General features: G+C 43.3%; 1 protein-coding gene across 6 annotated transcripts in view; it reads right to left on the bottom strand.

Annotated features, from left to right (window-relative positions):
- Window positions 1–23,927, bottom strand: part of PKHD1 (PKHD1 ciliary IPT domain containing fibrocystin/polyductin) — a 625,550-nt gene that overhangs the window by 154,887 nt on the left and 446,736 nt on the right. For 5 of the 6 annotated variants that reach the window (XM_040427208.1, XM_040427210.1, XM_040427209.1 and 2 more), the window contains 2 exons: window positions 10,254–10,341; window positions 6,330–6,484 (listed from right to left, as the gene is read on the bottom strand). The exons of the other annotated variant lie outside the window; for it this stretch is intronic. In XM_040427208.1, coding sequence (XP_040283142.1) covers window positions 6,330–6,484; window positions 10,254–10,341 — 243 coding nt within the window. The remainder of the gene's footprint in view (window positions 1–6,329; window positions 6,485–10,253; window positions 10,342–23,927) is intronic. 6 annotated transcript variants of the gene reach the window in all.

The following is a 23,927-nucleotide window of genomic DNA, read 5'->3' as shown; positions in this document are numbered from 1 at the left end:
CTGGAAATCCTCTGTGTAAGGGCTCATGCACACGACCGTATGTATTTTGTGGTCCGCAAAAAAAAACAAAAAAAAAACGGAAAACAATGGTGGAGACCGCGCGGGATGAGGCTTTTATAAGGCTGTGACATCACAGGGGATGTCTACATGTAGATTGGCCAGCTGCCCGTCATTATAGGTAATCTTGTGTTCCCGGGCTTCTTACTTTCACTTTGCACCTGCCATTTTAGGAAAAACTGATTCCTTACCACGAAGCGCAAGGAAATTCGCCTTTGTTGCAAATCAAAGTTTTCCTAAACTTCAGACCAAATTCTGCTCGGATGCATCGATTCACTCACTATCTGTTAGTTTAGGTGGGTACGCATAGGGCTTACACACAAGATAGCCCCCAGGTCTGACTGATGATGTCTGTTATATGTTGGGGGTTTGAAGAATGATGTAGTTTGATCTAGGATTAGGCAAATATGTTCAGATTATAGCTATATTCAGCACTGTTTCTGGATTGCCTATGTCTCTCTGCTGTTCTATCAGGTGTTGCATCTGTCATTCACCTTGGTCGTGTTCCTCAGTGAAGCTTCTGTTCTTGGCCCTGTCCATGGGTCTCCATCTGTTCTCAGTAATGCTTCTGTTATTGATCCTATATGACCCAGGTGATATTCCTGTTCTTGATCCTGACCATGTGTCCCGGTCATGTTCCTGTTCTTGATCCTGACCATGTGTCCCAGTGATGTTCCTGTTCTTGATCCTGACCATGTGTCCCAGTATCCGAATTTATTAGTCGTGAATCGTGTTAAAAACGGCTATTTCCTGGCTACAGAGAGCCTGTATAGTGGTGTAGAACACTGTGCCTTGCAGTAACACACATAGGGAGTCTGCTGTGGTAGTGAAACAATACTGTGAGTCAGTTTGACACGCAGATGAGAGGCGTCGCTCTTAGAATCACTGCACACTTCACTTATTTGGGCAGTTACAGGGCCAAAACTGACCAAATAACTTGTGTAAACTCAGCCTTACAGGTCAATGTTATCACCAGGTACAAAAAACCATGCAGAGTCCCAAGATCCTACTATAGCATGAAAGAGCACACTCCTTTTACACCAATTCACTGATTCCACATAGATGTCTACAGAACTTGTTCTATTAAACGTTTATACAACTAGAGGCCCCCCGACAGAGTAGAGTGGAGAGGGTGTCAGCAGCACGTTTGTGTTGACGTCACTAATTATTTTGCCCTTCCTCTAATCTGTCAGAACAATAACCCCCAAAAAATGGATCCTGTCTGTGGAGTATCCGCCTTCACTCGGTCAGAATTTGGTCAGTAATCCATCAGTATTGCTAAAACAAAAAAAAAACAGGAGTAGATCCAAAACAGAGATAACACGTGAATGGAATATTTGCATGTATTCTGTGTTTTGTACCCACTCCTGCTTTTGGCTACCAAATCATAAGCCAATTCTGATGAAAAATAGGGTCCATGTCATGCAGGCCTTACAGCTGTTACATAGACCGGATCCGTTTTGCGTCTAAATTTTCCTTCCTTCTGACAGATCAGAAGAAGGGTCAAATAAATGATGTCAGCCAGGCCGAAAGGTAAAATAGTGGCCCAGTCATGAAGTGGGGAGGGCGGGAACAGCATGAGAAGTCCACAGAGTAACCCAATGACATAGCGGTGAGGTGGAAGCAGCATGAGGAGACCACAGAATGGCCCAATGACAGAGTCTGGAGGTGCCAGCAGCATCAGGAGGAGGCCACAGAGTGGTACAATGACAGTGTGGAGATGGCAGCAGCATCAGCAGCATCAGGAGGAGGCCACAGGGTGGCACAATGGCAGTGTAGAGGTGGCAGCAGCATCAGGAGGCCACAGAGTGGCACAATGACAGTGTGGAGGTGGCAGCAGCATCAGGAAGCCACAGAGTGGCACAATGACAGAGTTTGGAGGTGGCGGCAGCAGCAGCATCAAGAGGAGGCCGCAGGGTGGCACAATGACAGTGTGGAGGTGGCAGCAGCAGCATCAGGAGGCCTGAGTGGTGAGTTGGCAGCAGCATCAGGAGACCACAGAGTGACCCGTTGACAGAGTGTGGAGGTGTAAGGCAATACCAGTAGCAGCTGAAGATGGTGGGTGAAAGAAGGAGCACTTGGCATCAGATGTGTGTCATCAGGCGGGTGGCAGCATCAGAATAGTAGATGAGGTAGGTAGCCAGAAGAAACCAGTCTCTTTTGTCACAGTGTTGGTGTGGCACCATGGATGATCTAGTCTGATGCAATCAGGAATTTGTGGATGGAAATCCTGGCTGATCCACGCCTAATTCATCTTGACAAAGGTCAGCCTCTCCACATTTTGGGTGGACAGGCGAGTTCTTCTTGGGGTAACTATGGCCCCCGCCACACTAAACACCCACTCTGATGCCACACTACCGGCCAGGCAGGACAGCTTATCCAGGACAAACTCAGCCAGTTGCGGCCACAAATCCAGTTTGGCTGCCCAGTAGTCCAGCGGATCTTCAATGATGGCTGACAGGGTGCACTCTACGTCTAGCTGCTGGTGAGTAGTTTCTTCATTATGCGGCTGAAGAAAGCTGCTCATGAGCGACTCTAGACTCAGGCTGCTGCTGATGGAGCTGGTACTGCTCCTGCCACCCCACCCCTCCCCAGCAGCCATGGCAGTGGAACGTGAGCGCAGAGGGCCCCCCCGGTCAGACCTGCGAGAGGATAGATGATGGCGCAAATAGGCAGCGGCCAACTTACTACATAGGATGTCTCTATAGTAGTTCAGTTTGTCCTCCCGCTCAGCGGGTGTAAAAAAGGCCCCCATTTTGGACCGGTAGCGAGGGTCCAACAAGGTGGAGGGCCAGAAGTCATCCCTCTGCTGAATGCTGACAATTCGGCTGTCACTACGCAAGCAAGTGAGCATGCATTGGGCCATTTGTGCAAGTGACTCGGAGGGACTCCCTGCCTCCATCTCCACTGCATATTGCCACGGTGTGTCTGGGTTCTCTGCCTCGTCTTCCTCATAGCCCTGTAGCTCCTCTGGCTGCTCCTGCTCCTCCTCTCCTGTCACATGTGTAGAAAAACCACCCATTTCGCTACACATTGCTTGTGCTCCAATGTCCTGCTCCTCCAGTTCAGCCCCCACAGGGCTCATGTGGCCGTGAGATGTAGGCGCCACTTCTCCGGTCCCCTGACTAGCCAGATTTACCAGCATCTGTTCCAGGACATGAAGCAGTGTAATGATGTTGTTCATCCCGTAGTCCTGGTGACTGACAAATAACGTGGCCTCCTCAAAGGGCCGGAGCAAACGGCAGGTGTCACGCATGAGCTGCCACTGGCTGACATCGTAGTTACACAGGGGAGTACTACTGTCCACTTGGATCATCAATAAATAGTTTTTGGCCTTTCTCTGTTCTTATAGTTGGTCCAACATATGCAGGGTGGAAACATCGCAAATCAGCCTATGTTGGGGGATGCCGTTCTGCCTCTGCAGCTCAAGGAGGGTGTGCTTTGCGGTGTACGAGTGGCTGAAGTGCATGCAAAGTTTCCTGGCCATTTTTAGGATGTCTTACAGATGAACCGCTTGCCAACCAGATTGAACATGTGTGCCATGCAGGGCGTATGGCTCAGCCCTCCTTGATGCAGCGCCGACACCATGTTCTTCCTTTTATCGGTCACCATGGTTCCGATTCTGAGTTGTCACAAAGAAAGCTAGGATTTGATTTCTTAATGAAGGACACTGAGCAGTTCCTCCACTGTGTGACTCCGTTAGCCCAGACAAACGAGGCGCAGAACAGCGCGACACCGCCGTGCCCTGCACATGTGGTATGCTGGAGGGGAACTGTTAATTGTCCCTGCAGTGGAGTCTTAGGACACATTAGACAATGAGGAGGCAGAGGCGGACATTGTCGCAGGACCAACAGCGTGAGAACGTGGAGGCAGAAGCGCGCATCACCTGGCCAAGTTGCTGGTGTGGCTGTGCAGGAACCAGATTCACCCAGTGGGCCGTAAAGGACATGAATTGTCCATGACCATAGTTACCTCTCCACACGTCGGTGCTGCCGTGCACTTTGGTAGACACCGACAGGCTCAAGGACTGGCACGCCTTCTGTTCTACATACGTGTGCAGGGCTGGTGCTGCCTTTTTGGCAATGAAATTATGGCTTAGGACTCTTTGGCACCTTGGCTCGGCACAAGCCATCAGTTCTTTGAAAGGTGCAGAGTCCACCACTTTGAAAAGGGAGGGACTGCAGCACCAGCAACTTGGCCAGGAGCACATTCAGCTTTTGCTCCATTGGATGAGGGCAGGCATGCACCCTTCGGTGATCGATTGCTGACAGAATTACTGTCAAGGAGTAGGAGGAGGAGCAGGAGCATCAGGACCAGCAGATGATGGGAAGGACAGACAGCTCCCTTTGGCTGAGTTGGTGGAGTCTTGACTGCCTGAAATCGGGTGTGTGCCATTGGGTTATGCAGCAGTTGCTGCGGCAGGCTGGACCACTACATCGGAGCCACGGTTCTCCCAGGCCACTTTATGGTGACGCTGCATATGTTGACGCAGGGCCGTGGTGCCAACATTGGCACCCTGGCGACGCTTCACCTTCTGCCCACAGATTCTACAAATGGCCATGTTCACCTCCTCTGGCGGCTTAACAAAAAACTGCCACACCGCCTAGCAGGTGATTTTACCCCCAACACTCTGCACTGACTGACTGCTACCACCTCTGATTCCGTGAACTCCTGCATTACTACTTCCCGGGCAGGTAGGCTCCTGCAAAGCGGGTGGTATACCCCGCGTACATTTGGCTCCCGACCTCCCACTTCTGCCACCCTGCTGACTCCCAGCCACTTTAGGGTATAAGCTGAGCCCACAGCATATAATACTTCTCTGGCTGAGGGAATAGAAAAGGACAGAGGCAGGTTGAGGACAGGTGAGGGCACAGGGCCTTCACCCGGGACATGCCAACTAAGGGTTGTGTCTGACGAACCCATCGACTCTTGGCTGGGGGTGTCTGATGTCACTTGGGACAAAGTGGATGACCGAGTCAACCATTCAAGAACCGCTGGGTTGCTGGTCAAGACACAACCGCAAGATGATACTGGGAGCTCAGGCCTCTCGCTGCGACCCCTGCTGCCACGCCCCTTACTCTGCTGCGACCTGTGCCTGCACCAGAAATATTTAGGCCTCTGCCACTCCCCTGTGCAGGGCCTGGCACTTCTGTTTGACAAACTGTTATATCAAATAAATAAATAGGAAATAAAAACACCCCAAAAAAGTCTGTAATTTTCTCACTTCACCACACAACGGCTAATAAACCCATTTTTTCCACTAATAGATGCCAAAAAGGGCTTTAGAACATATAACTGCACCACAGAACAGCAAATAATATATATTTTTTTGCCACTAATACACTCCAAAAAGGGCTTTTGAATATATAACTGCACCGCACAAGGGCAAATAATCCGTTTTTTTTTTTTGTAATAAACCCTGTTAATGGATGTATCAAACAGCACTTGGACCCCAATAACAAGAACGGTTTGCTGGAATTACAGAGCTGTATAATGGCAATTTGGATCCCCAGTCAGTGCAGCAAGGTGTAATAGGATTGTTTCTATTACCGAGGCTGTAACCTCCCCTACTGAACCCTGTTCTGCCTCAATACTGTGGAATGATTCCTCCCTATTATTTCCCTGAATTTATATACAGTACAGCAAAATAAAAGTTTTAAATTCTTTTCTACCACTGTCCCTAGCGCCTGCTGACGCCTCTCATTGCACTAAGTACACTGGAAACTGGCTGAATCCAAGATGGCTGAGGCTATTTATAGGACTGTGACATCACAGGGCTGGCTGGCTGGCTGCTGATTGGCTGCATGCATGGCATTGTGGGTGATCCCTCGTTCCCAGAGTTCCTTGCTCCATGTCCAAACACATGCAGCAGCCATTTTAAGAAAAAAATTGATTCGTTACCGCGAAGTGTGAAGAAATTTGGATTCGGTGCGAATCAATTTTTTCCTGAAATTCGGATCGAATTCCACTTCGTCTACTTCGATTCACTCATCTCTAATTACGAACACAGGCCAGAAAAGTTGATGGGAGCCAAGGTTGTAGAGCGTTCAGAATATGGTAAAAGGAGAACACAACCATAAAACATCTGAACATTAGGTCCATGTTGGACAAAAGGATCTCAGACAATTCCAAAATTTCCCCACTGAGGAACAATAAAGGGATTTTCTTCTTCTTTTTACTATGCTAAAATAGTTTTAAGGTGGTTGTAGTAGTTTTGGTACCCCACATGATATATAATTAAAATTGAATAAATAATCTTGTTTATGACTTACCAGAATGCCAATAGTTTAGCTTGCCCCATATCCGAACAATAGTTCCATATATATCTCTAAGATGAACAAGTTCAGCTTGATGAGCCTCATACGATGATGAACTTAAAACAATTTTATCTCCTGCTCTCCAGTCTACGGTACCATTCAGAGCAATCCTACCAAGGTAGATACAATAACAGAAGTGACCAAACAAGGCATAAAAATATGATATAAAAAAACAGGATCAATTGTATGGCACAAATTAATATTTGTATTTAAATAGTTACTAACTTTTCACACAACTTTGCCTACATTATTTAGTACAAGCGACCACAACAAACGTTGTAATATGTTTTATCGTTGAGAAATGTCTAGTTCACATGTTATCAGCAGTTTATCTCTTCCCACCCCACCCCTTGCAAATTGGTTTTTACTTTGGAAACTTTCTTAAATCCATCCAGGGCAGATCAGATTCCCAGAAGGAGTCAAAGGAGAGGGGAGGGGGAGGAGTGAGCAGGAGCTGCGATACACACAGACAAAGAAACTGCACAGCTAAATAGGAAGTTTAAATCAGCTCAAATAAATTATTCCCAACCATCCAGGTCAGTAGTTATCTGTAATGCCCTCCATGACCTGGGGTTGCTTCTGATTGAGTAAGAGAAGCTTAAGAAGCAGATTTTCCTCTACTTTCTTTGTGCAGTGGATGGCAGCTAGTATCCACCCACAAGTTATACAGTTATATAAAAGTTATATAGCCAAAAATAGGGCTATTCCTCGGGTACACACTGTACCACTGATTAATGTAAAGTTTGTTAAAAGGTTAGGTACGATTTAAGCATTTTTTAGAATACAATATTTTGGCTTGCTGCATTGTGAAATCGTAGTACATGGCAAAATAAAGTGTCTCACAGTACATCTGAGAAACTGTGTTATACAACAAACCAAGAAGGGTTTACTTTGGGCTTATTTACTATAACACAGAACACAGCACAAATTAATTATAACTTCTATAATACTGCTTCTTTTTATTAATTATTACTACTATAGAACCACACCTATCAACAAGAACTGGTATCATACTGCTCCTATGTAGTAATAATAATAATAAAATGTATTTATATAGCGCCACCATATTCCACAGCGCTTTACAAATTCATAGGGTTCATGTACAAAACAAAAGTAACTGGCTGATATACAACTGAAACACTAGGAGTCAGGGCCCTGCTCCCAAGAGCTTACAATCTATGAGGAATTGGGGGTGACACATAAGGTAGTTGATTGTGATAAGTAGGATTTGAGTCATTATTAAACTGACAGGAGTAGTGACGGTTGATCTGCTTCGGGTTTGGGACTGCTAGAGGATCGAGATTAGGTCAGAAGAGTTGGTGGGGGGAGAGGTTTAGTCAGGGAAAAGTCATTTTAGGTAGCTTGATAAGCCTGCCTGAAAAGATGTGTTTTAAGGCACGTATAAAAATATAACTTGTGTAATTCTGCTCTAATGTACAAGAATATAATACTGATTGTATGTACAAGAATATAACTACTATAATACTACCTCCTATGTACAAGAATATAACTACTATAATACTGCTCCTATGTACAAGAATATAACTACTTTAATACTGCTCCTATGTACAAGAATATAACTGCTATAATACTGCTCCTATGTACAAGAATATAACTACTATAATACTGCTCCTATGTACAAGAATATAACTACTATAATACGGCTCCTATGTACAAGAATATAACTACTATAATACTGCCTCTTATGTACAAGAATATAATTACTATAATACTGCTTCTATGTACAAGAATATGACTATTATAATACTGCTCCTATGTACAAGAATATAACTACTATAATACTGCTCCTATGTACAAGAATATAACTACTATAATACTGCTCCTATGTACAAGAATATAACTACTATAATACTGCCTCCTATGTACAAGAATATAACTATTATAATACTGCTCCTATGTACAAGAATATAACTACTATAATACTGCTCCTATGTACAAAAATATAACTACTATAATACTGCTCCTATGTATAGGAATATAACTACTATAATACTGCTCCTATGTACAATAATATAACTACTATAATACTGCTCCTATGTACAAGAATATAACTACTATAATACTACCTCCTATGTACAAGAATATAACTACTATAATACTGCTCCTATGTACAATAATATAAATATTATAATAATGCCTCCTATGTACAAGAATATAACTATTATAATACTGCCTCATATGTACAAGAATATAACTACTATAATACTGCTCCTATGTACAAAAATATAACTACTATAATACTGCTCCTATGTATAGGAATATAACTACTATAATACTGCTCCTATGTACAATAATATAACTACTATAATACTGCTCCTATGTACAAGAATATAACTACTATAATACTACCTCCTATGTACAAGAATATAACTGCTATAATACTGCTCCTATGTACAAGAATATAACTACTATAATACTGCTCCTATGTACAAGAATATAACTACTATAATACTGCTCCTATGTACAAGAATATAACTACTATAATACTACCTCCTATGTACAAGAATATAACTACTATAATACTGCTCCTATGTACAAGAATATAACTACTATAATATTGGTCCTATGTACAATAATATAACTATTATAATACTGCCTCCTATGTACAAGAATATAACTACTATAATACTGCTCCTATGTACAAGAATATAACTACTATAATACTGCATCCTATGTACAAGAATATAACTACTATAATACTGCCTCCTATATACAAGAATATAACTACTATAATACTGCTCCTATGTACAAGAATATAACTACTATAATACTGCCTCATATGTACAAGAATATAACTACTATAATACTGCTCCTATGTACAAGAATATAACTACTATAATACTGCTCCTATGTACAAGAATATAACTGCTATAATACTACCTCCTATGTACAAGAATATAACTACTATAATACTGCTCCTATGTACAAGAATATAACTACTATAATACTGCTCCTATGTACAAGAATATAACTACTATAATACTGCCTCCTATGTACAAGAATATAACTACTATAATACTGCCTCCTATGTACAAGAATATAACTACTATAATACTGCTCCTATGTACAAGAATATAACTACTATAATACTGCTCCTATGTACAAGAATATAACTGCTATAATACTACCTCCTATGTACAAGAATATAACTACTATACTACTGCTCCTATGTACAAGAATATAACTACTATAATACTGCTCCTATGTACAAGAATATAACTGCTATAATACTACCTCCTATGTACAAGAATATAACTACTATAATACTGCTCCTATGTACAAGAATATAACTACTATAATACTGCTCCTATATACAAGAATATAACTACTATAATACTGCTCCTATGTACAAGAATATAACTATTATAATACTGCCTCCTATGTACAAGAATATAACTACTATAATACTGCCTCCTATGTACAAGAATATAACTACTATAATACTGCTCCTATGTACAAGAATATAACTACTATAATACTGCTCCTATGTACAAGAATATAACTACTATAATACTGCCTCCTATGTGCAAGAATATAACTGCTATAATACTGCCTCCTATGTACAAGAATATAACTACTATAATACTGCTCCAATGTACAAGAATATAACTACTATAATACTGCTCCTATGTACAAGAATATAACTACTATAATACTGCTCCTATGTATAGGAATATAACTACTACAATACTGCTTTCAATTTACAATAATATATTTACTATAATACTGTCTTTTATGTACAAAAATATTACTATAATTTATAGTAGAGTGTAGAGGTTCGGAGGATCTAATATTTTTATTCAGATAGACGGACATGTTCAGAAATTTTGTGTTTTATCATTCAATGTTATAACCTACATTTCATTTCCTGGTGCAATGTCTGCCCCAAGACGTGTCCATGATTTGCTGGGGTAAGCACTATAAATCTGCAACTTTCCGTAAACTCCTAGAGTAAGCAAAAAAGAAAAGATAATGGTTTATGGAGGCGAATAGCCGTTGATAAAATATTTGAGCAGACAGATGGACACCACTGAATGGAAAACGATTCGCCCTTTCTTTATATCTACCTACATATAATATTCTGTACAAGGTATACCACTTCCTAATACCGTGATACCGATATCGCATCTGTGCAAAGAGCCTTTCAGCAAGATGACCATTTTTTTTCCACTCGGCCCATAACATTCATAAATACATCTGCAAATGGTTAACATGATATTTTTTATATACTGGCAAATTTCCCATTTTAAATATTACATTAAGCGCTGGCTTCCTTGGATAATTTGTACCTTTAGCAAATAGATTTTTCTATTGTATTTTTGGCCGAAGCCGATGACTCGTTTTCTGTTTTCCATTATGGTACGTAGCGGCTATTAGGCAACAGAATTACAGAGAGCTTAAAATCCCCCCAAAAAAATAAAAAAATAAATGAATTAACAGAAGGAGAAAAAAAAAAGCCTAGTTAAAACATTTTACGAGAATATTTCTTAGTATTTTACGATATTCATCCAATTATTTTAAATTGTTTCAATAAAAGAAAAATAAATATTTTATTTATATATATAATTTTGATTATTAATTAAAAGTCTAGCTAAGCAAAAAAAAAGATAAAAAATAAAATTGACACCTTTAAAAATGTTCAATCTCATCAGACAACAAGAACCCCCAACAATCAGCAGAAAGAAGGATCCCTGGCGCTTGAGTAAGCATTTTGTCCCGTTCAGAGTTTATCCAGACTTATCTGTTTCCTCAAAAATCCCTTGGACCCCGTCACATACACTAGCCAGCCATACGATTGAAACCAAGGGCCTAATATTTTGTACTAAATCTCTACACAATCCCAAAGCACCTTTCTATCCATCAGCCTGCGCTAACTTTTTCAGCAGTTTGCTTTACAGTAGCTCTTTTGTGGGATTGGGCCAGACAATCCAGCCTTCTCTCCCCACAATGATCAATGAGCCTTTGGCATCCTTGGCCCTGATGGCAGTTTACCGGCTGTCCTTCCTTGGACCACTTTTAGTAGGTACTTACCGCTACATACTAGGAACACCCTACAAGATGGGCCATTGTGAAGGTGAGTTTTTGTGTTTTTGTGTTTATTTGCATTTGTCACCTTGCGGCAGTACTATTAGGCCACTATGGGGCAGCACTATTGCTGAACTAATGGGGGTTCATTATTATAAATAGGGCAGCACTACTGGGGCACTATATGGGCCATGAGTTTAACTTGGGAGCACTATGGAGACATTACTACTACAGGCAGCACTAGAAGGGGGCATTTTTTATCTTATTACTTTTTTTCTACTGGTAGATATTATGGGAATTATGGCTTTATTAATACTTCACGCACTATAGAGTGACATCGGTATTACCAGTGGCTGTATAGGTGGGCATTATTACTTCTTTGGTATACTATGATGGCTTTATTACTACTGGGTACTTTATGGGTCACTGGTACTACTGGGGGCACTATAGTTATGCAAATTTACCACTGGAGCGCACTTAAGGCTTTAATACTACCAAGGGCATTATAGCGGGCTTTATTACTAATGGGGCACTATAAGGTAGCATATTTACTACTGGGTCACACTGTGGGGGCTTTAATACTACTGGGGGCATTACAGGCAGGCATTATTATTATGTGGTATTATTACTTCTGGGGCATTATGGTGGGCTCTACTTTTACTGGGCCACTATATGGGAAAATATTACTACTGAGGGAATTAGGTGGGCTTTATTACTACTGGGGGATTATGCTTATTAGTGTGGAGACTACTATCTGGGCATTATTACTATTGGGGCACTGTAGAAACACTATTGTTACTAAGGGAACTCTGGGAGAAAACTATTGGTGGGACTTTTGGGAGCACTATTTTGTGGGGGCACCCTGGGAAAGTATCAGCTTAGCACAATTATTTTTGAGGGCACTATATGACAATAATTATTGGGCACTGTCTGTTTTGCGCTAGTATTTTCAGGGAAAGTCTCTGTAGTATAGTATAGAGGAGCACAGTGGGTACAGTATTGGGCTGACAGGATGGGTTGTTATGAAGGTGGGGAGGATGATGGAAAAGTAGGATGTCTGTGTATCAGACTCTACAGAGACGACATAGACTGACAGAAGCCATCATGAGTCTGGTCCAAATAAAGGAAAGAAAGAAAGAAAACACGTATCAGAGAAGACATCACTTGATGAAAGAGGTAAGTGATGCAGTCAGGGGCATTGCTAGGGTCTCAAAAGATCTGGGGCCCAATTCTCTGAGTCGACCGAACGCACTCCCCCAACCAACCCTCCCCCCCCTTCCCAGAAAACACTAGCAGTGAAGACATTTTGCTGTACTTGCTATACGGCAGCACGTACCGCTCACATCCAGCGCCTCCAGGTGACGTCTCCTCTGATGTAGATCTTCTCTGTCATCATCTTCTCCATTTGGTTCGTACAACTTCTCTCAGCCGCGCCTCATCTCTGTACAGTGTGACACACGGACATCTTCGCTTCCTTACATTTCCCAACCTGGAGTCCCCACAGTGTTCTCCTGCTGCTCGCTGTGCACTCCAATACCCCCAGATACTACCCTGAAGGAAAATGAGTGCCTCCCATAGTAATAGTGCTCCTCATAGTCCCACCAATAGTAATAAACTTCTAGAATGCTCTCATTAGTAATAATGCCCCCTACAGTGCCCCCAGCAGTGATAAAGCTCCCCAAGAGTGCCTCCATTAGTAGAACAGCTCCCAGTATTTTTATCACCCCCTACTGTTATAATGCTCGCCCTGAAGTGCCCCCAGTATTTATAATGCCCCCTGCAGTGACCCCTGTAGTTATATTCCTCCCTTCACCATAGAGTCCCATGTTAATACCATCAGACCGGAAGGACGGAAGGCATACTGATGCAAACTGAACGGATTTCTATCCAGAATGGACACCCCCCAACATCGAGAAATAGCTTCCAAATTACTTTTTCAAGCTAGGAAGTGTATTATTCAACACTGGGGAGGTAGTGCTATACCCACGATCAAGGAATGGGAGAAGCTTATTAGAATTTCACTTGCTTGCGAGGAATTTCATCTGGTAAATAACAAGAAAAAATATAGATTTGCTAGAATATGTTAGAAATGGTTATTATAGTGACTTCCTCTGTAGAAAATGGGTATTATCATGAGTCGGGGCCAGGGGGCGGAGTTGAGAGAGAAAAGTCAGATATAATTTTTTTATTTTATTTGTATTTATTTTTTTCCTCGAGAGAAGCAGTCAACGAATAAGGGTGGTGAGTGGGATATGTTATTAATTATTAAATGTTACTAAATTAAAAGATTGTTAAAATTCTTTTTGTATGTCAAAAAAATATAATAAAGATTTAATTTAAAAAAAAAAGAATACATTTGGATATGCCAGATCAGTTCTTTTCCGGCATAGAGCCCTTTTGACGGAACTCTACGCCAGAAAAGAATAACGCAAGTGTGAAAGTACCCTAAATCACATTACCCCTCAACATTCAGTCCCATGTAAATAACATCACCCTGCCCCAGCCACCTCCAACATGCATTCCCATGTAAATAACATCACCAACTCAACTTTCAGTCCCCTGTGAATAACATCACTCCACCCACTGTCCTATGTAAATAACTTTCATCCCTTCAGCCCTAACATACAGTCCCAGTTAAATAACTACAACTCCCAACATTGCTCTGCCTCTCACACTGAGTAATCTACCCCTTCACTTACCTCTCCTCATGTACAGACCTCACCACACCTTCTTCCCAGGACTTCTCTTCACTGCTGAGCCGTCCTCTCCTGCACTGGTCACATGATGGTGACATCATCGCAGGTCCTTTTCAGCTTCTGCATTAAGAACTGATCAAATGGACTGTGATGTCATCACAGGTCCTTCAGCTCTTGCAGGGCATTAGATTCAATTGTATTGCCGTCCTTAGGACATCAATACAGTTGTATCTTTCTGGCAAGCAGCACATTCGGGGCCTGAGACAAAACATCAGGGGCCCAGGCCCCTTATATTTTAACCTAGCAACGCCCCTTGATGCAGTATTCTCTTGTATGTTTGGTAGTGCTAAATGTAATTTAGTGGGTCATTCAGTCATCCATTATAGGTCATTTTGACAGGAAGATTAGAGTTGTCTGAACATTTATCATTGTTTGCTTCCTTGGGGGCACTCGGTACGAACTTCTTGTCACTAGGGGATACTTGGCGTGAAAAGGTTGAGAACCATTGGTTTAGACATGTTATTTTGGCCCTAGTCACAGTCATTCAGATTCTTACACTTGCCCTTTTTTCCTGCTTCCAACATATCACCCTCAAAACAGACTGTTTAATTGCGGCCTAATATTTCCACCCCTGACAGATGCCTTTGTCACAATGTTAAGGGATTATCTCATGACAAACATTTATCCCTAATCCATAGAACAAGGTAAGTGTCTGAACTACAGTATGTGGGTCCAACCACTGGAGCCCACACAGATCACAAAAACATGGCCCCGATATTTCCCTGCTTGAATGGAGTGGAAGTCATGCATGCACATTGCCTCTCCATTCAATTCTATGGGACTCTTAGCAACAACAGAGCTGTGTACTTGACTCTGATCTCCTGCAGTCCCACAGAGCTGAATTAAACCTCAGTGCACGAGTGACCGCCAGTCCTTTCAAATGGGGGTAACATGGGGTGCCCATTCTCGTGATTGGCCTGGACCCCAACAATCAGGCATCTCTAATCCTGAAGAGAAAGGATACAGTTAGTATTTGTCATGAGACATCCCCTTTAACTTCTCATGGTTTTCGTTTTATTGCTGATAAGTGTATATTATAAGACAACAGAAGTGATCAGATGTTTTATAGATTACATGGAACTCGAACAGATGATGAAACATTTTGGTCACTGAAGATGCTGAAGATGGTGGAACAAATTTGCTAAGTTTGAGCTTTACAATGAATATAAACTGCATGGATTCGAAACTTCACATATTGACACCACAGAAAAGGATGGTAATACAGGGGACTATCTGAGTGGGCAGTACGGCATCCCCGATCCTCTCAGTTCACAGCAAAACTAGCAGTAAGCTCTGGCTGAGTGCAACCATACATCACATCACCAAGCGGAATAATGCTGTACTAGCTGTATAACCATTTATATTGGATTTGCCAGCAATTTTAGTATGGTTAATCCAGTTATGTTTATGGTTGCTTCCAGCGGCACTAAATAGACATACAGTAGGATTTAGATTTTTTTGGGCAGTGCTGATCAATGGGCCCTGTACAAACACTTTAAAATCACCCTTGGGCCCTAGTTCACACCTAGTCCTCTGATTCATTGTTTTTAGAGGTTTTGTTATGTGTTTGTTATGCATTATTTCATGAATTATTTTGAAATATTTTTTATTTTTTAATGAATTATCTGTTCTATTACATATCATGTAGATCATTTATGGTGAGAAATCACAGAATAGAGTGGCCTTACTGGGAGGAAATGCTCAAACCCCAAATACTGTAGCATATTTATAACCGGGGAAGCATATCCTCCACATGTGATCCGTTGTTAACAGCAATCCCCAGCAAAAATTCATACGATGTAGGATGCCGGCAGCGGACCACATGTACCACAAAAACATCCTACACAAGATGAAATAACGTGTGGATGAAAATATAAGAGTAAATAGATCACTGCAAATGGTGCACCACACTAATATGCAACTGACAATACAAGGCTAAACCCTCACACTGATGTTAAAAAATGAGATTTTAGCCAATATATTCCTGTCTGGAACATATCGGAGCCCACGCACCCCGCCAAGGTATCTCAGTGTAGCACGGGACCTACCGCTAACCTACATATAGTGTGTGAACACTGTCTGATAGGTGCCAAGGTCCGACTCACAGCCAAACTCCCACATACCTCCAAAGTAAGATCACTAATACAATGGGAGGAGGGAGGAGGCTGCGAGCACCACCTATAACAGGCCATGTGACACAGGCTACCAGGTGCACTAGAATGTTACCAACGATAACCGTACGCACATTCAATACATATCAAGAAAAATCACAGAATAGAGTGTTCACACACTATAGGTAATTTAGCGGTAGGTTCCGCGCTACACTGAGATACCTTGGCGGGGTGCGCGGGCTCTTATATGTTCCTGACAAGAATATATTGGCTAAAATTTCATTTTTTAACATCAGTGTGAGGGTTTAGCCTTGTATTGTCAGTTGCAGATGAGTGTGGTGCACTATTTGCAGTGATCTAATTTATGGTGACCTCTAATAAATTTTAGATTATATATACAGCTCTTAAGCACAATTTTCCATTTTTATATTGTTTATTATTGAAGTCCTAAGAGTAAAGGACATAAATACAGTTGCTCAACTGAGCATTTATCCATTTTATCCCTGGTTGAGCCTACCACATTTAAACTGTAACTTAAACAGAATGTTAGACATATTTGGAAATTTATTAAAAGGTAAAAACTAAAATTTTGCATGGACATAAGTATTCAAAACCTTTGCTATGACACTTGAGATTTAGCTCAAACCCCAAATACTTTACCTTTAGTAAATTTAGTTGATCGGAAATTATTTGAAAATATACCCCACTGTCTTTATAAGGTCTCACAACTTAAAATGCATATCAGAGCAAAAACCTAGCCAAAAGAAGAACTGCCTGTAGAGCTCAGAGACAGGATTGTGTAGAGGCACAGATCTGGAGAAGGGTACAAAAACGTTTCTGCTGCACTGAAAGTTTCCAAGATCACAGTGGCCTCCATAATTCTTAAATGGAAGTTTGGAACAAGCAGGACACTTCCTAGAACTGGCCGCCCCACAAAACTAAGTAATCTGGGGAGAAGGCCCCTGACCAAGAACTGAAGGCCTACTATGACTGAGCTCCAAAGATCTTGTGTGTAGATGGGAGAAACTTTCAGAAGGTCAACCATCACTGCAGCATTCCACCAACCTGGTGTAACAGTACAGCCTGGATCACAGCGGCTCCCTGTGACGATACGCTGACTTGAGCTCCAGCGTAGAACGCACCGGCCGTCTGCGATGATACGCTGGCTTGCGTTCCAGCGTGGAACGCAGCGACCGCCTGTGTTGTTACGCTGGCTTGCGCTCCAGCGTGGAACGCAGTGGCTGCTGGGCCGTCCTGTGACTCCGCCCACTTACCGTCCGGCCCTTAAATAGAAGACAGGTGCTAAGCAGGGTGTTCCACTAATGGAGTGCGCACCCTGCTAGCTCGACTGCATCTGAGGACTCTGTCCACATATCCAGACCTGGATCCCTAACAACAGCGTGAAGGACTGTCTACCTTCTTGCCACTGGCTTCCCCAATGCTGGCTTCCTAGCCAGGACCAACTAACCGCAAGTATATGCCTGTTACCTGCTCTGATTAATGTCCTGGAACTCTGAGTGGGGTGGTTCCTGACTGGTGTGAGACGATACTCCCAAACCAACTCTGAACCTACTGCATACTATATACTAAACTGTGGACATGCTCTGAACCTACTGCATACTATATACTAAACTGTGGACATGCTATACAAACTCTGAACCTACTGCATACTATATACTAAACTGTGGACATGCTCTGAACCTACTGCATTCTATATACTAAACTGAGGACATGCTATATACTAACCCTGAACCTATGGCATACAATATACTAAACTGAAGACATGCTATATACAAACCCTGAACTTATTGCATACTAGATACTATTTCTGAACTGTGCACAAGCTTATACTAACTTGTGATTCCTGTAATACTGGGAGACCTTCCTCTCCAGCAGTAATACTAAATAGATGGATAGCGGTAAATGATTTTGTTACCCCAAACTCTCCGCCCAAGACTGAGAGAGACGCCTGGGGTACATACTGAGTAACCGCGAATCCCACAGCCAAGAACAAGGGCAGTGGGATAATAGTGCATGTCCATTGCTTCCGCAGTTGAGATCCTAACTGATCAACTAGGTGCGTTACATATTAGTGGAACCCACATGGATCCAGCGGAGGTTGCAGGTCACCTCGTCACCCTCACTAAGAGGGTGGAGACCCTCAATGTGACTATACAACATCTCCAGCTAGAAAACCAGGCAATACGGCAACTTGTCACTCAGGGGCCAGGACACCCCCGTGATGGACCAGAACCCAAAGTCAGCCCACCTGAGATATTCGCGGGTGACCAAAGGCAGTTCAGGGATTTCCTGAACGCGTGCAAACTAATGTTTGAGCTGCAGCACCGGACTTACCCAACTGACAGAACAAAAGTACTTACCATGATCTCATACCTCAGGGGGGAGCCAATACTTATTTAGAAAAAGAAGACCCAGTCCTGGAATCCTTCCCTCTGTTCCTTGAAAAAATGGCCCTTCTCTACGAGGACCATAGTAAACAGCTGACCGCTGAGACCGCTATACGCAGCCTTAAACAAGGGAGACGACCTGTAGAGGACTTTATTGCGGAATACACTCGCTGGGCCCGGGAGACTGAATGGAATGACCTCACCCTTAGGAATCAGTTTCGCCTAGGTCTTTCCGAGGCCCTGAAGGACGAATTAGCCCGAGGAGAATTACCACTTACACTTAATGCCTTGATGCAGAAGGCCACCACCATTGACAGACGGCTGAGGGAACGCAGAGCTGAGAGAGTCTCAGGCTTCACACCCAACCCAAGACCGTCCAGCCAGGGTCCTGCTGTAGAGATGATGGAGATTGGGGCGATCCGAGGTCCTCTGACCGAGAGAGAGAAAGCCAGGAGACGTAACCTCAACCTCTGTTTATATTGTGCGTCTGCTGACCATACCGTTGACGGATGCCCCGCGATACGTAAGAAGTGCGAAGGTAAGAGCGGCACGTCTTGTACCTTAGGCAGTACAAAAATAGTACTGGTGGTTACATATACACGTCTCTCACCTTACAGTGGGACCAAAACCGGATTATCGTTGAAGCCATGGTGGACACGGGAGCTTCGGGGAATTTTATCGATATGCATCTGGTTGAGCGAAATAAAATTCCCCACATGAGAAAAAACGTTCCGATATCCGTGAGTTTCCGATGAGTTTCATTGACGGTACCACTTCTAGTCCTATCCACAGTCAGACTCAACCCCTCATGGTGACATGTGAAAATAACCACACAGAATTCTTATCCCTTGATATCATACACTCTCCATTGTTTCCCGTGATTCTTGGGTTGCCATGGTTGCAAATACACCAGCCAACCCTCCTATGGAAACAGGGGAGAGTTCAGTTTACGTCACCTTATTGTATGGAGACCTGCTTTCCTCTCAAATCTCTCATGCACGTGGGAGTGAACCAGGTCCCCAGCCAATACGCAGACTTTGCTGAGGTATTCAGCGCAAAGAAGGCGGAATCTCTTCCGCCCCATAGATCTTACGATTGCCCCATAGACTTGCTGCTGGGTAGTGAGATACCCACGGGTAGAATTTATCCATTGGCACAACCAGAACTTGTTCACCTCAAACAGTACCTAGAAGAGAACTTACGAAAAGGTTTTATTCAGCCTTCAACCTCCCCGGCAGCAGCAGGGATGTTCTTTGTGAGAAACAAAGACTCAAGCCTAAGGCCCATTATAGATTACAGAGCCTTGAACAAAGTAACAATCAAAAATCGGTACCCCTTGCCGCTAATATCCGAACTCATAGAAAGATTACAAACAGCAACAATCTACACCAAGCTGGATTTGAGAGGCGCATACAACTTAATTAGGATCAGAAAAGGTGATGAATGGAAGACAGCTTTCCGCACTCGGTATGGACTCTTCGAGTATACAGTGATGCCCTTCGGGTTGTGCAACGCCCCTGCCACATTCCAAAATTTTATTAACGACATCTTTAGGGATCTACTGGACGTATGTGTAATCATCTATCTTGATGATATACTAGTGTATTCCGATAACTTACACGATCACAGGAAACATGTCCGTTGGGTTCTCGCACGGTTAAGTGTTCATCGCTTATACGTCAAACAGGAAAAATGTGTATTCGAGACTACCTCTCTTCCCTTCCTCGGATACATAATTTCACCCAAAGGTATCCAGATAGATCCCTCAAAAATCACTTGCATCCAAAATTGGCCGATTCCGGATTCCAGGAAAGCTCTTCAACGGTTCCTGGGGTTCTCAAACTTCTATAGGAAATTCATTAAAGATTTCTTCGCTACCACTAAACCACTAACCCGCTTAACTAGTGTCAACACGAAGTTCGTTTGGTCCAAGGACGCCCAATCAGCGTTTGAGTTATTAAAGAACAGGTTCACTACGGCACCGATACTGACTCTCCCAAATCCGAACCATCACTACGTGCTGGAAGTAGACGCATCCCAGGCAGCCATAGGAGCTGTTCTGTCCCAGCGAAGCTCTTTTTCAACTCCGTTACATCCTATCGGGTTCTACTCCCGGACGCTAAATACCGCCGAATTCAATTACCCCATAGGCGAAAAGGAACTCCTCGCCATAAAGTGCTCCCTGGAAAATTGGAGGCATTTACTTGAAGGATCAATACACCCCATCACAATTTATACGGATCACCGTAATCTACAATACCTGAAAACCAATAAAACATTATCAGGCCGTCAAGTACGGTGGAGTTTTTTTTTGACAGGTTTAACTTCCAAATTACATACCGACCAGGCTCAAAAAATGGGAAGGCCGACGCCTTGTCACGACTGGCTGAAATTCGCACCTCAGACACGGCCCCCACATGGATCATTCCACCGAAGAAACTCGTCCTTGCCACCATAACGTTGGAAACCCAGCTCAAGGATGCTCTAATTAATGACCATGCTAATACCCCCCCTGGTCTTTCGCAGAACCAACAGGGTCTCCTTTACAAGGACAGCCAACTGTACATACCACCCTCCCTCACCAATCAGGTGATCAAACTTTGCCATGATTTACCCCTCGCGGGACATCCCGGCATTGCTAAAACCACAACCCTGATACGCAGGAACTTCTGGTGGCCAAAGATGACCAAACAAATTGAGGAATACATTTCCACGTGCGAGACCTGTGCCTCATGTAAAACTGACAGAAACCGACCTTATGGTCTCCTAATGAGTCTTCCCATCGCCAACAGACCCTGGGAATGGGTCTCGATGGATTTCATAGTTGAACTTCCCCTTTCCAGAGGAAACAACACTATCATGGTGGTAGTGGATTTGCTGACTAAGATGGCACACTTCGTGCCCCTCAAGAAGTTACCCTCCTCCAAGGAAACGGCCATGGTATTCCTGTCTAATATTATTAAGTTACATGGAATTCCTAGCCAGGTCATATCAGACAGGGGTTCGCAATTCGTATCCAAATTCTGGAGAGCACTTTGTTCCAGACTTCAAATCGACCACAGAATGTCTACCGCCTATCACCCCCAAACTAATGGGCAGACTGAAAGGGTGAATCAGTGTCTGGAACAGTATCTCAGATGTCACTGCTCATTTCTCCAAGATGACTGGGAGGGCCTACTTCCTCTCGCTGAATTCGCCTATAATAATTCTACGAATTCCTCCACATTACATACTCCATTCTTTGCTAATTACGGATTTCACCCTAGGTCTCTTCCTCAAACCAGCCTTCCCACAAACGTTCCAGCCACAGACGATTATCTGACCACTTTGCAAACTACCCTTAAGACGCTAAAAGACAACCTTCAACGGGCAAAAGAAAGACAGAAGTGTTACTACGACCATCGTAGGAGAGAAAGTCCTCCCTACCAGGTCGGGGACCCGGTTTGGTTATCAACAAAAAACCTTCGGTTGGGGGTACCTTCCAAGAAATTGGGAAGACAATTCCTGGGTCCTTTTCCGATAGAAAGGATTATTAACCCCAACGCGGTGAGACTCACCCTTCCTCCGCGATTACAGGTACATCCCACATTCCACGTGTCACTACTGAAGCCGTTTAGATCTAGGCCGTTCCCATCAAGTGATCCTTGACCCTTGCCTCCGATACAGGTCCAAGGAGAAGAAGAATTTGAAGTTGAGCAGCTCATTGATTCCAGAAGAAGACGGGGGAAGATCCAGTATCTCATTAGATGGAAGGGGTATGGTCCCCAGGATGACTCTTGGGAAGATGTGCAAAACGTTCATGCTCCCAGACTCCAAAGATTGTTCCATAGAAGATTTCCCAACCGACCCTCTCCTAGTGGGGTACCCCGAAGGGGTCCCTTAAGGGGGGGGTACTCTAACAGTACAGCCTGGATCACAGCGGCTCCCTGTGACGATACGCTGACTTGCGCTCCAGCGTGGAATGCACCGGCCGTCTGCGATGATACGCTGGCTTGCGCTCCAGCGTGGAACGCAGTGGCTGCTGGGCCGTCCTGTGACTCCGCCCACTTATCGTCCGGCCCTTAAATAGAAGACAGGTGCTAAGCAGGGTGTTCCACTAATGGAGTGCGCACCCTGCTAGCTCCACTGCATCTGAGGACTCTGTCCACATATCCAGACCTGGATCCCTAACAACAGCGTGAAGGACTGTCTACCTTCTTGCCACTGGCTTCCCCACTGCTGGCTTCCTAGCCAGGACCAACTAACCGCAAGTATATGCCTGTTACCTGCTCTGATTAATGTCCTGGAACTCTGAGTGGGGTGGTTCCTGACTGGTGTGAGACGATACTCCCAAACCAACTCTGAACCTACTGCATACTATATACTAAACTGTGGACATGCTCTGAACCTACTGCATACTATATACTAAACTGTGGACATGCTATACTAACTCTGAACCTACTGCATACTATATACTAAACTGTGGACATGCTCTGAACCTACTGCATACTATATACTAAACTGTGGACATGTTCTGAACCTACTGCATACTATATACTAAACTGTGGACATGCTCTGAACCTACTGCATTCTATATACTAAACTGAGGACATGCTATATACTAACCCTGAACCTATGGCATACAATATACTAAACTGAGGACATGCTATATACTAACCCTGAACTTATTGCATACTAGATACTAACTCTGAACTGTGCACAAGCTTATACTAACTTGTGACTCCTGTAATACTGGGAGACCTTCCTCTCCAGCAGTAATACTAAATAGATGGATAGCGGTAAATGATTTTGTTACCCCAAACTCTCCGCCCAAGACTGAGAGAGACGCCTGGGGTACATACTGAGTAACCGCGAATCCCACAGCCAAGAACAAGGGCAGTGGGATAATAGTGCATGTCCATTGCTTCCGCAGTTGAGATCCTAACTGATCAACTAGGTGCGTTACACCTGGGCTTCATGGAAGAGTGCCCAGAAATAAGCCTCTCTTCAGTAAAAGACATATGAAAGTGTGTAAAAAAAAAAACTTAAAGGACTCCATGTTCTGATAAAACCAAGATTGAACTTTTTGGCCTCAATACTAAGTGTCATGTCTGGAGTAAACTAGGCACTGCTCATTACCTGTCCAATACCATCCCTACAATGAAGCACGGTAGTGGCAGCATCATGCTGCGGGGCTGTTTTTTAGCAGCTGGAACAGGGCGACTGGTCACTGTTGAGGGAAAGCTGAATGAA

Source organism: Bufo bufo, chromosome 4 (assembly GCF_905171765.1).
Source record: "Bufo bufo chromosome 4, aBufBuf1.1, whole genome shotgun sequence".
NCBI lineage: Eukaryota > Metazoa > Chordata > Amphibia > Anura > Bufonidae > Bufo > Bufo bufo.
Note: the sequence above shows the minus strand (reverse complement) of the source record. Positions and strands in the feature narration are given on the sequence as shown.